The 20,683-nt window shown below is 36.2% G+C and overlaps 2 protein-coding genes across 2 annotated transcripts; both read right to left on the reverse strand.

Moving 5' to 3' along the window:
• Positions 1-17,148: 17,148 nt before the first annotated feature.
• LOC147906440 (uncharacterized) lies at positions 17,149-18,121 on the reverse strand. The gene has a single exon (XM_087416552.1). The coding sequence runs from the start codon at positions 17,740-17,742 to the stop codon at positions 17,344-17,346; it is 399 nt and encodes a 132-aa protein (XP_087272678.1). The 5' UTR covers positions 17,743-18,121; the 3' UTR covers positions 17,149-17,343.
• Positions 17,761-18,536, reverse strand: LOC147906441 (uncharacterized). Its single transcript, XM_087416546.1, has 2 exons — positions 18,242-18,536; positions 17,761-18,143 (listed from the first exon to the last, which is right to left on the reverse strand). Exons 1-2 carry the CDS (start codon positions 18,534-18,536, stop codon positions 17,761-17,763), a joined length of 678 nt encoding a protein of 225 aa, XP_087272672.1.
• Positions 18,537-20,683: the final 2,147 nt, after the last annotated feature.

The following is a 20,683-nucleotide window of genomic DNA, read 5'->3' on the forward strand; positions in this document are numbered from 1 at the left end:
TCGGCAATTACATCGCGATTTCGGCATTTCCAGAGATAGCATTCAGAGAATATTGCACCGTCATAAGTATCATCCATATCACATATCACTGCATTAAGAACTTCATGGCGATGATTTTCGTAATCGAGTGGTGTTTTGTGAATGGGTACTTCAAAAAATGCAAGCGAATCGCAGTTTCTTTCTTAATGTATTATTTTCAGATGAATCTACATTCACGAACCATGGTGGCGTTAACAGACATAACATACATTATTGGAGTGTAGAAAATCCCCACTGGTTACGACAAGTAAATCATCAACGTCCTTGGTCGGTGAACGTTTGGTGTGGAATCATAGGGAATAAACTAATTGGTCCTTACTTTATTGAAGGTAATTTGAATGGAATGAAATATCGAAATTTCCTTCAACAGGAACTACCATTACTACTTGAGGATGTTGCCTTGGACGTTCGACGTAGGACAATGTGGTTTCAGCATGACGGTTGCCCAGCACATTTCTCAGCAGCAGCCAGGGAAATACTAGACCGTGATTACAATGGTCGGTGGATTGGTAGAGGTGGCCCAATTAATTGGCCTGCTAGGTCACCTGACTTAACATCACCGGATTTCTTCCTGTGGGGTTATCTAAAAGGTAAGGTATATGAACAAGTGCCAACAACTCGCGAAAACGTGGTAGAACGCATAAGAAATGCTTGCGCAGAAATTCCCGCAGATATGATACTGTCCTGTGTAAAGTCATTTGAAAAAAGAGTCAACAAATGTATTGAAGTGGAAGGTCGAAATTTCGAACACTTACTCCATTAAGTGAACATAAAGCAAGCACCCCGATTTGTGAGAGGCAAGGGGACTCACGCTAATCTAACACCCCGAAACGTGAGAGGCAAGGGAACTCACGCTAATCTAGCACCCCGAAGGGAACACAAAAATACTACGTCCACGTCGTTGTTCCCGGGTAACGCAAAATGTATTTTTTAATAAATTTGTAATGAACTCTATGATTTTTTTCCCCGATACTTTCCATCATTGCTACACGTATGAAACATTACAACAATAATATCAAATCAAGAAGCTTCCTATTTAAGTTCTTTATGCCCCTCCCCCACCATGAGGGGGAGGGGCAAGTTTGCTTTCATTCGAAGGCAGCTTTTAAAGTGAACAAGTTTCATTAGCCACCTTTTTTTTGTCCCATGCATAGTTCTCGAATTATTTCAATGTCTTCTGATAAATTTGGATTTTTATCGATTACAGCGCCACCTGTGAACGAAAATGTTAAAGTTCGTAGGTCAACTTGGCGTACTTTTTCCTGGAGAATCCAAATCTACAATAAAAAATTGGGGTTCCTATTTAAGTTTTTTATGTCCCCCACCCTCACCCCGTCCCCGGGGAGCGGTGGGGGCCGAGTTTGGTATCATTGGATTCCCCCCTTCGTGTCGAGCAACTTTCGTTGCACACATTTTTTTATCTTATGTATAGTTCTCGAGATATTTCAATGTCTTCAGATAAATTGGCCACCCTGTATATATATGTATGGATATTCATGAAAAAGAATTACATTATGTATGTGCAATATCATATTCATTTATTGATACTATATTCTTCTTACCTAAAATGGCATTGGACGTAAGGAAAAAGTGCTACTAAAAGGGCTTCGTATTGATATAACTATTAAAGTTAAAAATCTGTACTTTATGTATATTACAGATTTTTAATACTGGTGATATATATTGGAATACGGCCTATACTGCATGTGTACATAATACAACTATATTTCTAAGGCCCGATTCTGCAAATACAAGATTAATTTCAATTACGGTTTATTTTTTTCTCAATTCTAAAATTGGAAAATTTTCCAAAATAAATTTTACATTTGTGGAACCGACCCTAATATATGTCCCTGTTAAGATAGTAATGTAGGAAACGGAATAAAAATATCGATTATTAATCGATCGAATTTCCTGCATTATCATATTAACTCAGAGGGCGTAAGCATCTAATACATTGGAAATAAAAACTTGTAATATCGACCTTGATTAACTTCAGCCTTCGCTCCAACATCCCCTTAACTATTGCGTAAACTACAAAATGATAGATGACTTTTCGACTCAGTTCGATTCACTCTACCTGCTCATGATGGATGACGAAATATGTTAAAATCATCCTGTAAATGTAAATTCACTCATGGAATTGAGTCTTCTCCTCATATATTGTAGATGTGGTGTGCAAAAATGTTTTTGTAGATTTTGGAAGTGTTGGCAATAATTTATGTCTTAATATTTATAATAATTTATTACTGTACAGATGAGTATTTTAGATAATACTAATCATTTCCGTAGCTCCTCTGTTTCATTACAGTCATCTTTATGAAGTTCTGAATTGAAGGTAATTTCATTTATGTCATTCACATAATCTGAATTATTCTACGCAATAAAATTAATATTATATATTAATATTATAAATTAATATTATTTATATTAATGTATGTAAAATGAATAAAGTAATTATAAAATTCTTTACTACTCACATATATTTTTTTTCTGTGTAACTGTAGTTTATTCGTTATTACTTTTAATCTTTGATACTGCTTCTAACCTCATTTGAAATATTTGTGACAGTACATGCAATTAACTGTCTAATTTCTTCAAGTTTTTTCTTCGCTCTATATTTTTTTTGTATTTCACATATGACTTTCACACATATTTAATTTTACATATAAAAATAAGTATAATATTTTCCTTACAAAATGTACACGTATTGCAATATATATGTTACACTTGGACATAAACACTGCATAATTATTACCTAGTTGAAAAATGGACATTATTCTTTTAATATTGATACAAAATCTCTTGTAAAGAATTGACCCAGATATTGCCTGGTAAAACTGCTTTAACTGATTTTACTTAGTTGCTACGCAGTATTTTTGTATTATAAGGAGAAATTAGTAGTACTAGATAGTAACTGATTGGGTGCTAAGTCAAACTGCACAAATTTCTATTAGGGATGTATTGACTTATTTGTACGCGTAGCTACAGTAACACGTAATTGAAACTTTTTCTAATGAATAAGCAGAGAATGGGAAGTTACTTTTTTAAAGTAATAAATTATAGTTATTTGTTACCGAGTCAAAAAAATAACAAGTTATGTTTATTGATTTTTAAAAGCAACTCGTTATTATTACCGTTATTTAAAAAGTAATTATTTGTCACTTTTTTATTACTTTCTTTGAAATCAGTTTAAAATAAGTACTAATTAATACCAGTTTAAAAAACTAGTTGAAAAAATGTACTTTAACAATATTTTTTGTTTAAATATTGATAAAGCAATACAACAATGACAATAGTTAGACGTTTTAATTTTATCTTAAAAACATAATTTTATAATTCCGAAACCTGTAAATTATGTGGCAAACTGAGATACATACGTTCAACATATACCTAAAAGTGTAAAATGGTTTCTGAAATAATATATTTCTCAGCTGTAGGGACGCTGTGACTTGACAGCTAAGTATTTCAGAAATTATTTTATACTCCTATGATATATATACATATTGTATATACAGGGTGTATTATTTTAATTGATGCATTAAAATATGTCTTGAATAGTGGATTTTAAAGAAAAATGTTTCAGACAAAAGTTATATGGTTTGGAGGGGGATATAAGATAATGCTAGTTTGACCTTGGAAAGTTGTTTGAAGGTCACGTATAAAGATCATCATCAATTTCTTAAATGGAATCCCATATATTTCATTGAATATTCTTGTAGCTTACCAAAAAGAGCTTTCCAAAACACTATAATTAAGTTTCATTTAAAATTTATTTTCATGAAGTACTTTTCGAGAAATCAAGGCGATTGGAAGTTGTATTTCTTATTTTTATTTTTACGTAGAAATGTAATTTTTAGTGTAAAAATAAAAATAAGAGGAACAATCTCAAATGATCTTAATTTTGACAAATATTATCCAAGTCATGATCCTGAACAACATTCAAAAGGTTTTAGCTGTCGATCGGACACCTTAGATAATGCTTAAAGCGGTGTTGTAACTTACAAGCCTTATAACTCAAAAAGTACTTAATGAAAAAAATTGAACTTAATTATAATGTTTTGGAAAGCTCTCGAGGTAAGTTACAAGAATATAAAATATATGGAATTCTATTTAAGAAATGACCTTTACGTGGCCTTCAAACAACTTTCCAAGGTCACCTTAATAGCACCATCTTATGTTCCCCTCCAAATCATATAACTTTTGTCTGAAACATTTTTCTCTAAAATTTAAGAGATATTTTAATGCGTCCATTAAGGGGGGAAACCACAGTAGAGCAAAACGAAAAAGTAAGTATATTTTCGGGAATTTTTTTTGGCTCAATGAAATGATCAATCAAAAATCTGTAAAATAAGCATTATAATATTATGAATGAAGTACAAATAAGAATTTTTTCATACATTTTTGGTACAAAATGACGGCTGTGCCGCACTTGTCCGATGGCGCCTATTTTTGAAGGAGGGACCATGGGCGGACATCTAGAGTCCTTAATTTTTGACCTGGAACAAAAAATGACAGTTTTTTAGATTCTATATATCAATAGTTATGGAAGTACGTAGGATTTTTTCGATATATTAATTTTTCGCAAAATGGTGCACGTTTTAAGGAAAACTTGCAAATTTAACAAAAAAAAACGCCATAAAATTGTTGATAAAAAAAAACCATGTAATATAAAAAAACCCTACGCATTTCCATAGAGAAAGGTATTCTGAATATACTGTCAAAATTTGAAACCGATCGGTAAAGATTTATTCGAGTTATGTGTCCGCTCAGTTTAAAAAAAGTGTCGAGAAAAATGCGTTTAAAGTTTTAAGTACTGTAAAATCATATAATATTTTTATATACCTCTAATCTGCGATGCCTGCGCCATACAATTGGCCTTCTTCATCTATCTCCTGCTCTTGTTTGGCCTTTCGAATTGTTTTCAGATCGATGCGAGCCTGTTTTGCGCCCTCACTCAAAGATCATTCCGCTTTCTGTATGCGTTTCTCATCCAAGTCCATGCATAGTTCGTGACTTTTTGGACCAATTTTCATGCCCATGACCTGGATTATATGTAAAATTGATATTAATCCGTCATTAAAAACACACGAAGCGATGTTCGCAGCAATGTCGATGATTCTTTTGCCGGAATTCATAGTTTTCGGAGCCATCGCCCACACTATCAAGTTGAAGCTCTCATTGCTGTTTTGAGTGAAACCCCCGATGCAGCGAGTGAGAAGATCATCTGTAGTGAGTTGTTCGTAAACTGGCTTAATTGCTTCATAAACTATATCAGACATTGATAATTTGTGCGTATAGGTAGCCAAAGTGTTAGAAGATTTCGCCCTTTGCCACGAGCACCATGAAATGAAAATGGATATTCCGAAATTTTTGCGGCACTCCATCTTTTGGTATGTTATTCTTAAGACCCTAAAGCACCTTATAAGCGAAAAAACATTTTTTCGATTTTTTCAAACTTTTACTGTGGTTTCCCCCCTTAATAATTCTTTTGTACATGTCTTATAATATCAAAAATAACTTTCGCCTCTTTCTATTAATTTAATTTTATTAATTGCGATTGTTTTGTACCTTTCTTTTATTATTTTCGACTGGATTGTACTTTTCTTATTATTTTTATTTATTCCGTTCGTTAATTTATTATTACAATTTGTACTTGCTAACAGAAACATGTTCGTTTTGCACATGCACAGTTCGGAGGAACACATTAGTGTTAACTACAATTGTTTATTTGATTTTCTCTCAATTTGGAGCGAGTTTTATAGTTGATATTGCATCCGTATGCGAATTTTAATTTCTATATTAGGTGTTGGAATTAATTCGTAGCGTTTTACAAGTGATGGGAAGTACTTTCATTAATGTATTTTTTAATGCTCATGTGAAATAAATAACATTCTTTCATTAAAAAACGCTACGAATTAATTCCAACACCTAATATATTTTATCTACGTTATATCCATTTTTATCTTGTCTTCATTGAAAATGATCCAACAGGGATCGAAACATTTGTTCTTGTTCACTTACTGACTGTTAAATTATATTTTACGTTTTTTTTTAATTTCATGACATTTTTTATTTCATTTTTTAACCGTTTAATGTAGATTGTTATTTTGTTGTTTGATTGTTTACGAAGGCTCGTAGCACTTTATTCTTTCATTTATTTAAATTTATTGAGCCTTATTATTTTTATAATTTTATTGTTATTATGCATTAGCAGTATTAATTCATTTTTTATGCAAAAAATTTATAAAAATAAAAAGAAGCTCAATCCTACCATCTCCACTATCTTAGATTATAGGAAGGATGTAAATTTATATAACATATATATGACATTATATGATAGCGAAAAACTTCGTGCCATCTATCATTACTCGTTTTTCTTCTTCAACGGGGGAGTGATGTTACAGCCTCAACTACAACTAGCATTTAAAGTAGCATTTAATCATGTAGTAATCCGAATTGCGTTAATATTTCGAAATATCGACCTAATTCAAATAACGTAAAAAACGCTTAATTCGCGATTGTGAATGAGTACGTTTTAGAATAATTGCGACAACTACACATGAATTCCATATAGTATCGCATAATTACAAGAGATTGCCAATCGATCGATCAGCATCGACCGCACTTGACAATGGAATCAGGGCAAGCTCCAATTAAGCTGATCAGCTCAGCATCTTAAAATAAGATATATACCCGCTTCTTGGCCTGAGAAAGGAAGAAGTCGAGTAAGCGCGGATACAATACAATATAAGTGAGAACGGCCGTGCACGATATCTTTCGGAAACGTGACACCCGAGCCGTGATAAAGTCGTTGACTTACGATAAATTGATCAACAAACAAGTTGTGTAGTAATAGTATAAATAGCAAGTTTTTTTATAAAAAAAACCATTAGTTCTGAGATTCTTTTAACCTCACGCTCTGAATCCTCGTTATTATCCCTACGAGGAATATAACAAGATATTGTTTAGATATTTTATTTCAAGAATATCAAAATTTTTATTTATAATTTCTTGTTTTTGAGGTAAAATAACATCTTTTTCTACATGAAATTTTTTTTCATACCTCGGCGACAGAATTGTGACACAGTGATGAGGATAACGTAAAATATTTTTAATTTTTCCAAGATGAGATTCAAAATAATACGCACTTAAATTTAGAGGACAATTCATATTTTTAACATCATCTACAACATGGAATAAATTACGAATATTTATATTATAATAAATCGTTTCCCGTATAAATCTTTAGCAACAGTAATAAAAATGTTCAAATGTTCTGTTGCGTATTCAATAAATTGATTATCTATTTTTGTAGATAATAAATGATATGCAATATGCAATAATAGGAAATAATTATATTTGAAGTCATCAAAGATATGTTCCAAAACAATTGGATCATAGTACAGCAAGAAGAATCTATATTCTGCTGCCTTATATTTCTCAAAATATTTAAGGCTCCTGACTATTCAGCCAAGAACTCTGCGTTGACAATGGCGGTGAACAGAATCGGATGGTGGTCTGGAGAAATCGGTAGCCACACATTTAAGCACGAGCCCATATGCTCGATTGCGACGCGCCGAGAGTGAACAAGACAGAGACTCCTTCTCATACTAATTACTTGTTTCAAGCGACCAAAAGTGCTTTCTTGGGAATCTCGGCCGCTCGGCGGCTCTAGGCAAGGGGCGGGGGCATACTAAATAACATATAAATTTTAATAAATTGTAGTAATAGTGTATCTCTTCCATTAATTCAGAATAATATAAATCATGTTAAAACGCAACAGTTTACGAGATATTTAATTGTTTACGATTTTTCATGCGCGTCATATAGTATACTTCTCCTTCATAAACTCGAAGAGAGACTTAGCAAGAATAGTTCAGTAAAAATAAAATTTTTATCGGAAAAAAATTATGAACCAGCATTTCTCTTCACGAAAGTCTCGAAAGGTCATCAAACAGGAAATGCATATGAGATTTGTGAAGAAAATATGCGAAAAAAATCGAATAGTTTCAAAAGCACGTTTTTCGCTTATAAAACGAAAGATATTGATTGTATGAAAAAAAAATCGGTATAAAAAAATGTAGGTATTTGAAATAATTACAAAATGAGACGTGAAACATTAAAATCGATCTATTAATTCAATTGAAAAAAAATGAAAACCTTTTGATGAAAAAGTCCTTTTTTCATTTGCTCGGAAAACTTAATTTCTTCATCTTTGCATAGTTGCACAGCAATTTATAGAGATGATTTTTCTTCTTCAAGAATTGCCCTATCACTTAATAACAAAACGATTTTTTGCAATTAAACTGTAGCAAATTGAGATGAAGTAAGAGAGAATTGGACACGCAAGTAGATTAATTCACACACACAATTCACACGAATAATTTTTATTCCACTTCACAACTATGAATACAAATATAACACAGACAGTCGTAATAAAATTACTGTTTTATAGATTAATTGAGTTTTACGTCTGGAGTCAATAACTCCGCAAGAATTTTACACTTTAGCGCGTAACTCTAAATTTCACGTTTTCAGATTTTGCGAAGTTAAGCGGCAAGAATTCGAGTCCGAGCCTGAGCGAACACGGAGAAAAAGCACACCGATTATAGAACGTATTCACACTGATAACTTTCTCGAAAAAGAGCTTAGAGAGGCTGTTTCCTCTCTTTTTATACTCGTGTACTTCTGGATTGTTCTCGAAAATGCGAGATTTGATTTGGAGGAAATGACGCCACAAAAGGAACAATCCAAAAGTATCGCGATTTTATTTTAACAATTTAGTTTAAATAATCGGATATAATGTGAGTTGTGCGTACTCAATTGGCCGCCCTCCACTAAGGGGCCCTCCATCTCGCGATTGGCGACTTTCGTAGGGAGTGTGGCGCGTAAAGCGTGATTCCCGTTGGTTGCGCCTCGTGATAATGCGTCACGCGTAACGTTATCGCGCGCGAAGCGCCATGTAACTTCGATCTCGATACCAATTATTGTCGTGATTGGGAATTAAGTTACGCCTCGCTCCAAAAACATAAACTATTATTACATATAAAACATCTTTAAAAAGTAGATATCTTCAAAAAAATGAAAATAATTTCGTTAATATGCATCGTATCAAAAGCCGTGTGAAGCATTTGAAATCTGACATTTTTCTACGAATTTAAAAGAAAAAGATTACCCTTCGATTATTAGGAGCCGAGATAACAATTTTTTTTCAAAAAATCACTGTGATTCTTGTTTTTAAGATTTCCGTCTGGCACCAATTTATCAAGGAAGAATTGATTTGTTGTTAAAAATCGAATTGTAACCATGAAATTTTTAGTTTAGAAAATTTCTCCTTTCTTGAATTTTTATTTTTTCCGTTTATTACTAAAAAATCATGTTTGAGTATGGAGTGCATGTCTGATTAACAAATTTAATGAAATGCAATAAAATTCACAAAAACAATTTTGTATGGTTGAATTTCGTACATTTAATTGTCCAATTGGACACTTTTTACAGCATGTTAAATAAAGAAACATAGCTAATGTGACTCAAATTTGTTAATCAGACATGCATTCCATACTCAAATGTGATTTTTTTAGTAATAAACCGAAAAAATAAAAATTCAAGAAACAAAAAACTAAAAATTTCATGGTTACAATTATTTTGCACATTTAGTTAATCTATTTGTATCTATTTTATATCTCGCTGCACAACCCCAGATTTAAAAAAATCAGGTTTCCACGTCAATTTATTGCTGAGAAAATGTAAATTTAGCAAATTTTAACGCACCAAATCAAATACGCGCAAATCGCCGAACGGATTGATCTTCCCCATTCGACTGCGCGTCGGTTTTCCTTCAGGGTTGTTTTGTTTAAAACATGTTTTAAAAATCAGATTAAATTAAACATGCTTTTTTTAAAACTTTAAAACAAATGTTTAAAATGTTATTTTTTTTTAATGTGTTTTTAATACTATTTAGTAGAGAAGAAGGTAATACATCTTACACGATTACTTGGTTAATAATGAATATTTAAACATATAAAAAATAAGAGCATAAAAAACCACAGCACAAGTTATAGTTTGTGATATTTAATTATTATTACATTAATTAAAACATTAAACGTTTCGGCCACAATCTGGCCATCTTCAGTAATTCAATAATATTCTTAAAAACGCAGAGTTACATCTAGTTGACATTAAATTCAACAGTCGGGAGTTGTAATTAAATAATCATGTTCTTTTCTATGTGAAGATGCTTCATACAATAATGTTACAACGCCAATTGTCATATCAAGAAAAGTGTAGAACAAGAATTTCCAGATTCTAATTTAAATAAAATTGTATATATTAATATCTCCTAGTCGTAATATAAAGAAATAGAGTCATTACTTGTTTTACAGCAAAAGAAACTAAACGATGAATCTCAAGTACTTCTTTTGCACAATTAGAATTTTGTCGTGACATTATGTGTTGTTATTTGTCCTATCATGTATTTTCCCACTATTTATATATCTGAGTCAACAGTTTAGAAAGTTCTAGAATTATTTATTAGAGGAAAGAGAGATTCTTCTTTAGAACAGGAAAATAAACATCAGGCAAACCTTCCGTGTCACTTTGCTTATTGATACCACTTGTTTGTCTTTTTATATGTATCATTTCCGAAATTCTTCTTTTCATTAACGATTGTTCTATATCTAAAATTCTTATATTATCCCAATCTAATTCATGCATCTCATTTAAATGGTGACGTGAAACCACCGAAATTTCGGAAGAAGGTTTTTTTATGTCGGCCTTATGTTCTTTAATCCGAGTTTTAATTTCCTTTTAGTTTGGCCAACATAAGACGATTCACAGTTTAAACAATTAATTTTATAAACTACTCCGCATTGGTCATCCTTAGGCAAAGAATCCTTTCCTGTCTTAATAAATGTATTCATTTTATAGGTTTATAAGCTATATTAAAACCATAAACATGTGAAAGTTTTTTGAATTTTTCAGAGACTTTGCCCAAGTATGGTATCGTGAAAAATTTTTTTGAAGTAACGTTAGAGTCACATTCATTATTAAATTCTTCGCGATTTTGATCTAAATTAGTTCTATTTTCCAATGTTTTAATTCTATTTTTTATTGTTGAAAATATGAACTTTAAAGGATAACCATTACTTAGAAACGTGTGAATCAGTTCAGAGATGTTTTTTTCATGAAATTTAGGATGGGATAAAAATAGAATTCTATCAAATTGCTCAATAATTACTCCCCTTTTATGTGCTAACGGATGATTCGAAAAATAATTTAAATATCTCCCAGAATTGGTAGGTTTTTTATAAATATCGAAGATGATATTTCCTTCTTGTCTCATTAATTTAACATCTAGGAAATTTATGCCGTTTTCATCGCCAAAGTCCACAGTAAATTTAAGCCTTTCATGATATGAGTTAAACAATTCTAGAACTCCTTCAACCTTTTCTTTATGTAAAACTAACAAAATATCATCCACATAACGAAAATAAAAAGATGAAATAATATTATTCGTGATAATAATTTCTTGTTCAAAATCTTGTAAAACTTGTTCGCCAGTATGGGGGACAAAGGAGAGCCCATTGGCATGCCAAAAATCTGTTTAAATATTTTATTATCAATACTAAAAAATGTGGAATTAATTATAATCATAATTGCTTTGATAAACTCATATAAAGGAATCGATTCTTATTCTCGACAAAATTCCACCTACGTTCAATGCTTTTTGATACTAATTCAGTCGGAATATTCGTGTACATGGAGAGTACACGTCTCCATGTAATAAATGATATAATACTAAAATTTTTTATCGATTGCTTTACCATTGAGTTTATTTACTAAGTCTAAGCTGTTTTTAACATGACTGAAATTTTTTATATTATTATGTCAATGATTTCTTTTAAGAAGGTCGCCAGTGGATAAAAAGCACTGTTAACACAACTGACAATTAATCTTTTGTCTCCACATTTTTTAGTTTTGATAATAAAATATTTAAACAGATTTTTGGCATGCTAATGGGTTCTCCTTTGTCTCCCATACTGGCGAACATAGTTTTACAAGATTTTGAACAAGAAATTATTATCACGAATAATATTATTTCATCTTTTTATTTTCGTTATGTGGATGATATTTTGTTAGTTTTACATAAAGAAAAGGTTGAAGGAGTTCTAGAATTGTTTAACTCATATCATGAAAGGCTTAAATTTACTGTGGACTTTGGCGATGAAAACGACATAAATTTCCTAGATGTTAAATTAATGAGACAAGAAGGAAATATCATCTTCGATATTTATAAAAAACCTACCAATTCTGGGAGATATTTAAATTATTTTTCGAATCATCCGTTAGCACATAAAAGGGGAGTAATTATTGGGCAATTTGATAGAATTCTATTTTTATCCCATCCTAAATTTCATGAAAAAAACATCTCTGAACTGATTCACACGTTTCTAAGTAATGGTTATCCTTTAAAGTTCATATTTTCAACAATAAAAAATAGAATTAAAACATTGGAAAATAGAACTAATTTAGATCAAAATCGCGAAGAATTTAATAATGAATGTGACTCTAACGTTAGTAGGAATAATAGGCGGGTTCTAACTCAGGTCCTCTGAGGGGAGCGCGGGGCGCGGGGATACTCATAAGCGCGGGGCAGTAAGCGCGGGGAGTACTGGTAGGCGCGGGGAAGGGAGGGGAGGTGCTGGAAGTCCCAGCGCTATCGATGTTTACGTCCCGGTGCTATCGATGTTTACTGATGTGTCGCCATGTGCGGTGTCACGTATTATTGGGACCGCCGCCACCCATCATCGCAGACGCTGCCACCACTGCCGCCACCCCCGCCACAGGCACCAGTGCCACCACCACCGCCGCGTCCCCAAATTAAAAAAAAATGATAGCCATCGTTTTTCTGTAAAACAAAAGCGTTACATTAGCATGTAACATATAAGAAGAGAAATTCACATATATAAATTTATGATACTTACAATTCCAGTCTTCCGGCTCCGGATCAGGCTCGTACGGTCGGAGACCAAATAACTCTGCTAGGAAGAAATCCCTTTCTTCCCACATGTCTATTTGATTCTCCCGGTCGCACTCTCTTTCATTTCTTTTCATTCGCCAAGTGGCTATATTAATAAAGCCTCTGATTTGAACAAAATATGGAGATACAGGCTGAGAAAAAAATGAATAAAATGAATTTAAAAGGAAAAAAGAAAAAATAGAAAATAAATCTATTTGTTATACTTACTGAGGGGATAATTTGCACCCCCACCTCGTCCCGTAATTGTAGCCAGACTTGCGGCTCGTTGTCGACCATAAGGTACTGAAAAGTAAAAAAAGATGCAAAATCATTAAAAAATGAAGCGCAAAAAATCACTAAAAAAAATGTTTGATAAAAAAAACAACTTACCCCTTCCATGGGATACTCGTATCTAATTCGAATTAGATCTCGTAAGTTGCTCATCGTTGAAAAAATAATCTAAAAAAATCGACAAAATTTTTTAAAAAATTCACAATATTATCACTTAATAAATAAACATATTCTACTATTTAGCGTAAATAGTAGAATACTTTTACACTTTGGGGGGAAAAAAAAATCACTCACGTTATATATTATCACGTTAACTTTTCACCAAAACTTTCACGTTAACTTTTTACCAAAACTTTCACTCGCATGCAAATTCAGCAAAAGACTGACGCTGAAAATCGATCTTCGGTGTGGTGTGGTATGGTCATGTACTTGGGACCACCGCTGCCGCAGACCCCCCGCATCCATCCTAAAGTGCTGTCATGTGGTATCATGTACTATTGGGACCGCAGCCTCCGCAGACCCTGCGTCTATACAAAAAAAGAAAAAAAATGTGTTTCAGGCAGTCACTGCGGAGTCCATCCCTAAATGCGTAGCAATATTATAACGCGAACAAGAAATATTAAAGAAAAAAAAGGAAGAAAAAAAACCTATATAATAAAAAAAAACCTATATAATAAAAAAATTCTTACCTTCTCCACACCCTCTCCCTCTCCGTCCTCCTCCTCATCCTCCGCTGAATTCTTAGTCCTCTTCCTCTTCCTCTTCTTCTTCCTCCACCGTCTTCTCATCCTTCTCTTCTTCCTCCACCGCCTTTTCCTCCTCCTCTTCTTCCTCCTCTTATTCCTCCTCTTATTCCTCCTCCTCTTCCTCCTCCTCCTCATCTTCCACTGAATTCTTATTCCTCTTCCTCTTCGTCCAAACCCTCATCGAAATTGTAGATGAGACAATTGAACACAATTCTATTAATGCTTACTCGCTTGAGATCGTCCGCCTCATCAGCAGCCTCGATAAGGCGATAGAACAGTCCTAATTCATCTACGCGTATTCGAGTGAGATCAATTATAATATTATTATGAATCTCCTCTAAGAAATAGGAGGAGACGCTCTCTTCTTCAGTTTCTCCTTCTTCCTCTTCCACTTCCTCTTCTTCCACTTCCTCTTCTTTCACTTCCTCTTCTTCTTCCACAGCCTCATCGAGATTGTCGAAGAGGTATTTGAGCGCAATTTTATTAACGCGCACATGCCTGAGATCGTCCACCTCATCAGCAATTTCAATGATCGATGTACGTGTAGTTGAGTGAGATCTATGATATCACTTTGACTCTCCTCTGAGAAAGAGGAGGAGGAGGAGGAGGAGGAGGAGGAGGAGGAAACGCTCTCCTCTTTAGTTTCTTCTTTCACTTTCTCTTTAGTTTCTTCTTCTACTTTCTCTTTCATTTCCTCTTCCTTCACAGCCTTATCGAGATTGTCGATGAGGTGTTTGAACGCAACTCTATTGATGCACACATGCCTGTGATCATCCACCTTGGCAATGAGGCGATTGAACACTCCTAATTGATCTATATTTAATTTAGTGAGATCAATGATATTATTCTCAATATCCTCTAAGAAAGAGGAGGAGGAGGAGGCAGTTTCCTCAACTTTTTGTTGTTTTTGCATGTTATAAAAACAACAAAAAAATTGCACAATAAAAAATTATCATTTCACTTATCACAGAAAATGTGCAACAATATTCTATCATTAACACTAAAATAGTAGAATATTGTTGCACATTGGGGGGACGTCTTGCGCGCGGAGAAAGCAGAACAAAGACTGACGTTGAGAATCGATCTTCGCCATTGAGAAGCGAGCCTGCCTAGGATCTATAGGGGTGGGAGGCAGTTGTATATAAAACACTTTAGATCATAAGTGCCGTCACGAAAAGTTATCGCTATAGCGCGTCGAGATATAGGATGAATGGATGGATAGATGGATGGGAAGTAAAGAAAGTACATATATATAATGATATGAACAAAAAAATTTTTTATTCACATATTATTACATCATTTCTTTTTTTTACGTATTAAAAACTAAAGCCAATAGCTCGCAATCGATGAGCTGATGTTTGTTAAAAATATCACTATCGCGTATAGCGTTTTTGGACGCGATGTTGGAGAATCGCGTATACTTGACATCAACTGTATCGACGAGTCGGGTTAATCGAACATTACATCGATACATTCGTCAAACTCAAACATACGTCGTAGCGTCGTTCCGGTCATCATCATGCGTACGGACGAAGAATTGAGACGTACGAGCGTAGCATCGTTCAGCATGCAAACGCTGACGGTTAACGGTCCAACACTTATAAAATTGTCTTTATATTCATTTCGCAGCATCTTGTAAACATTCCATCGCTGCTCGTAGAAACCTTTCCACGTTTCGAGAGACAGCAGCAGTTCATGTCCGCGATGATCTCCCAGGGCGATCTCCACGTAACTCGGTGGACCAACGTTGATTCCAATTTCCAAAAATTTATAGCCCGTAGTCGTCAGATCGTAACGTCTACCCAATAAACGCATCTTACGATGCTCCATGCTGTGTATATATACATAATGTTAAAAAAAACGTTTCTTTTGCATATAGAATGTTAAAACTTACATGTTACTGCAGTTCTTCTTCGTTTCGTACGATGAGTTGCTGTCTTCAGCGTAGTACATTTTTTTTTTCAATCGTTCGTACAAGCGAGTATCGCAAGACTAATTGCACCGCGTAAATTGCGATATATATAAAACTTCTAGAATCGAAGAGGGGATAACTCTCCCCTCTTTTTCTAAGAATTGCGAACTAACTCTCTCCTCTTTTTCTAAGAATTGCGAACCTGTTGCAACACGTTTTATCGAGTCTTTCTACGTTCTTTTTATTTTTTATTTTTTGTTCGCGAGTTTATCAATGCTTATACTTTATGATTTATATTTCGATGGCATCGATGACGTTGGTGATGAGCACGTTGGTGACTTTGACACCTTTTCTCCAGGATATTCCCAATATCTCGCTTTTTCCTTCGAAGGCGGTGGACTTGACGGACTTGGCGACAATGGACAGTACCCCTTTCGCTCGATTGATTTTCGACGTATATATTCCTTTATTCGGTCCATGTCTTAACGCTCGTAACTGAAGCTTACGATTGAATGAAAAAAAAGTCTAATATACTGCCTATATACATTGCATATATGTACTGTCAGATGTACTGTCTGATCGGACACGTTTTATCAAGTTTTATCTTTTTATGTATTTTTCTTTGTCACGAATTATACATACATTTATACATACATATGTTTATACATACATACATATGTACATACATATGTACTACGTACATACGTTTATACATACGTTTATACATTACAAAGGAAGGGAAAAGAAATACATAATAAATACGTTAACGTATTTTTATTTAAAAAATTCTTTTGCAACCACCAGTTATATATTTTCAATACATTTTGTAACGCGCAATTTTTAACATGTTGTCCACATCGTATAATATTAGTAACATCTAGATTAGATAAAGATTCCATGTCTTCGTAAACTGCGTCCAAGGCCTCGATGTACATACGTTCTCGCTCATCGTCCAGAAGCAGGTTCTGCAGCCACGTTCGTTTCTCGCGTCCCTTGACATACACGACAGCATCGTCTTCAAATACAGCCATCGTAATTAGACGTTTCGCCTCGTTGTACGGGATCGTCCCGTCCTTCCATTGCAATCCATGGTGATAAGCAATCAACCAGGAGGCGCAAGACCTGTCGGATCTTGGTATGGGGCTCGTAAAAATGTAATGCGTGAGAACGGTCCCCTGTTTCAACACCGCTACTTTCTTCACGATAAATTTCTTGTTAACGATGAATCCTTGCAGATCTACGAACGTTGGCACGAGCATGTTGTCGAGAAGACTGTGGTCGATTGTGGTCGATTGCGACGTATCGTAGATCTTATATCATATCAGAGGTGCATCTTAGGTGATTTTGCGCACAACATTGTTCAATGGATTATACTGAACCACGCGATCGTGTATGATGAGACAATAGGCTGTTGTATTTGCGGGTACATCCTCTTTACATTCAAAGTTTAATCGTATGTCCACGGTGCCACTCTTGACTGATTCGTTCTGTCGAGAGCAATCGATGATCACGAATGGACCATTACGTAAAAAAGTTGTAAAGGTGAGACTCGGCTCGAGATACTCGTATCCGTAGTAGCCCTTGCAGAAACGCGCGTACAAGTCGTACAGAATCGCACAACTGTTTTTGTCAAAATCCAGATTCAAGTCATCGTACGGATAACATTCCGAATTCAGGTAAAGTTTCGCATTGGTTAATTTGCAGTCGTCGAATCGACTTACATCCTCGGACATGACGTTTTTTCGACCTGTTTACATAGCGAAAATAACGTAGCGCGGCTTCTCAAGCTGAGTAGCCGTCTTGATGGCCCACGAATGCTTGGTTGTGCTCTGCAAGAGCGGAAATTCGTACAGATCCCACGAACGAAAAGCCATGCTCAGATATCGTCCGCTCTCCAAAGCGCGCAGCATCGACAGCTTATTTATCTCGCTCAATAACACGTGCGGCATTCGCCACTCTACTTTGAATAATTCGAGCGTTGGCTCTACCGCCGGATCTCCCGTCAGACAATTGTTGTCGTTGCGCGCTCGTATTAAAATCAACTCGTGACGAGCATTGATCACCACGCGTTTGTAATCTTCGCAAAATCCCAGCAGTACGTAGAGCGGTACACAGAAATTAAAGCTGCAGTAGTCTGCGCATCCCAGCCGGCATTCCGTAGAATCACGCTTCTGTCGGATGACACTGTTACATAGTTTTTGAGCGTGCTAGTTATAGCCACATTTCTATTACGGTCACTCTCCACACCATTGAGTTTATATCGAATCTCATCGAATATGAACGCGACGCAATTATTTCCCAATGTCACATGAGCACCCTGGACCACTTTGTTCTTCGTCAGTTTTCCCTCGACATATAGAAAGCTTTCGTACGGCAGTGAATACAGATCCTGTTGCTGTATGGGTATTCTTATTTCGTCGCTGTACCCAAACGTGGTGTTGGCGAACGGGTTGTACGTGTGAGTCTCAATCTTGACGATGCGATCATCGAAGATCGGCTCGTCTTTAATGTTTAAGATATCAGTCATCTCAAATGTTGCGCACCGCGAATCCCAAAGACTTTAAAAATGTAACGTTCGTCGCGTTGAGTTTCTTCTTCCTGATGCAGCTGGATGAGCGAGCGTTCACCGACCTTGTAAAGGATACGTTATCTCTCTGCGTACGCTCCGTTCCGTTCAGCACGAGCATTTCACGCTCACGTTATTACTGTCGCCGTCGTACGTGCAATCTAACGGTGATCTCTTCTCCTCGAAAATCGAGCAATCGTCCGTTTTGATCGACGATGCGTATCGTTAGATCTGTAATGCTCCGTGCGATGATCGGCAGGTAAATGATTTGCGTCGGCCTCTCCGATATCTTATATCCTGGCGCCACGCTCGGCGAAAATTCATGTATCGTGTGCACGCTTTTGCCGTTGCTGTATGCACCCGCGGTCACGTTGCACTCTACGCGGATAACGTTTACATTCATTATGTTGATCGACACGTCCGATTCGTGCCACCTTCGCGGCTGCAGTATACGCTTCGACGAGAATCCCAGCAGCGTCCAATGCTGTTGGACTTGTCAAAGTTTATTCTGTACGTACATCTAATCTCACATTTCATCGTGTTGTAGTTTGCGCGGAGCGTAATCGGGTATTCTTCATCCTCATCATTATCATCATCATCAGTGTTATTGTTATTGTCATCACCCACTACATCAACGGTTTCAAGTGCGTCGCGGTGCGGACGTTTTCGTAAAATCGCGCGTTTCAGAAATTCATTTATATCTCGCACTTCGTACGAACCCTCGGGAATTGTAATTTCCACGTCGTCTTTGGTGGTGAAATAAAATTTGTTGTTCGATTCGTTCACGTTCGATATCGTGTGATAAGTCTCAAAAATCGCCAAACCGAGCTCGTAATCTCCGTCACTCAAATCTATGGCGGGGAAGTAATTCGCCGCGAGGACGATGCTCTTTCCGCTCAGCGTAAGCGTCAACGACATGATGGAAAAAGCGTTCGACTAATACTAAGATTTCACAGCACCTCGTCGAGCTTTTTTAAATTCACGCGCGTCTACCGTTTGCAGAAACCGCAGACACATCTGTCCGCAGAAACTCTGATCGTATGTCTGATAAGACGTGCGATTGCGCCATAGCGTCGTTCTCGAAATATCGCACCAGTTCCTTACGTGGTCGAAGATTACCGAAACTGTCAAAATACATGACGCGATTGTTCCTCTTCGCGTACGCTATCCAGTGAGTACCAGGCCCCGTCGCATCGTCCAGATTCACGATACCGCTTTCGTTTCGGCGCACACCGCTCGTCGGTAACGCGTTACGCATGAAAACGCCTCTAAAGTATGGTACACGCATACGTCTCGCGAGCTCGTTCAATTGTACATTGGTAGTTGCGCCAGACGGCATTTTTATCGTCTTTTTGACGTTTTTTTTTTCTTTGCAGCTACGCCCTGTCCATGTTTGTATGGACCGAGATACAGTCCGCGTCCATATTTGTATGGAGCGAGATACAGTCCGCGACCCTGTTCCATCGCGCGATCGTGACGTTGCAGCTCTTCGAGCTGACGTCGCGCGGTTTTGCTATCGTTTACCGCTTTCGCCACGCTGGCTGCTCCGCCGATCAAGGACCCAACGCACCGCCTCGTTTCGCCGTCGGAAGTATCCGCTTTTTCGTCGCCTTTTTTTTCGTCGTTTTCTTCTTCGGTTTCATGCCCATGCCGATCTTGGTCTTGGCTTTCATCGCTGCCCAGACGGCAGCTGCGGCGGCTCTCTCGCTCAGAGCCGAATCTCTCGCGATGACGCGTCCTAGCGCTTTATCGGCGAGTACCTTGTCCGCCGTGTGTCTATCGGTGAGATCGTTGCTTCGAGAATACGTAATGTCGTGTTCTCGGCACGCCGCGTCCAGCGGATTTATGCCCGCGTCACCTCTGGTTAATCGTTTCGTAAGTTGAGTGCCCGGACCGCAAAACTGATAACCCGGAATATGTAACTCGAAAGGAAGCGCGTTTATCGCTCGATTTAGCAGACTGCCGCGCGACGCCGACATTCGCTACAATCCTTTATCTTCGGTGTAGGGCCGTCGATATGCGTCCGCTGCCACGGCTGATTGTAATGTTCGTCGCAGCGACGATAAGTTCGAACCTCCGAATCTGCCTTCACGTGTTCCGGAAGCTTG

Source organism: Acromyrmex echinatior, unplaced genomic scaffold, assembly GCF_024713525.1.
Source record: "Acromyrmex echinatior isolate Ae372 unplaced genomic scaffold, ASM2471352v2 Scaffold33, whole genome shotgun sequence".
In the NCBI taxonomy this organism is placed as follows: domain Eukaryota; kingdom Metazoa; phylum Arthropoda; class Insecta; order Hymenoptera; family Formicidae; genus Acromyrmex; species Acromyrmex echinatior.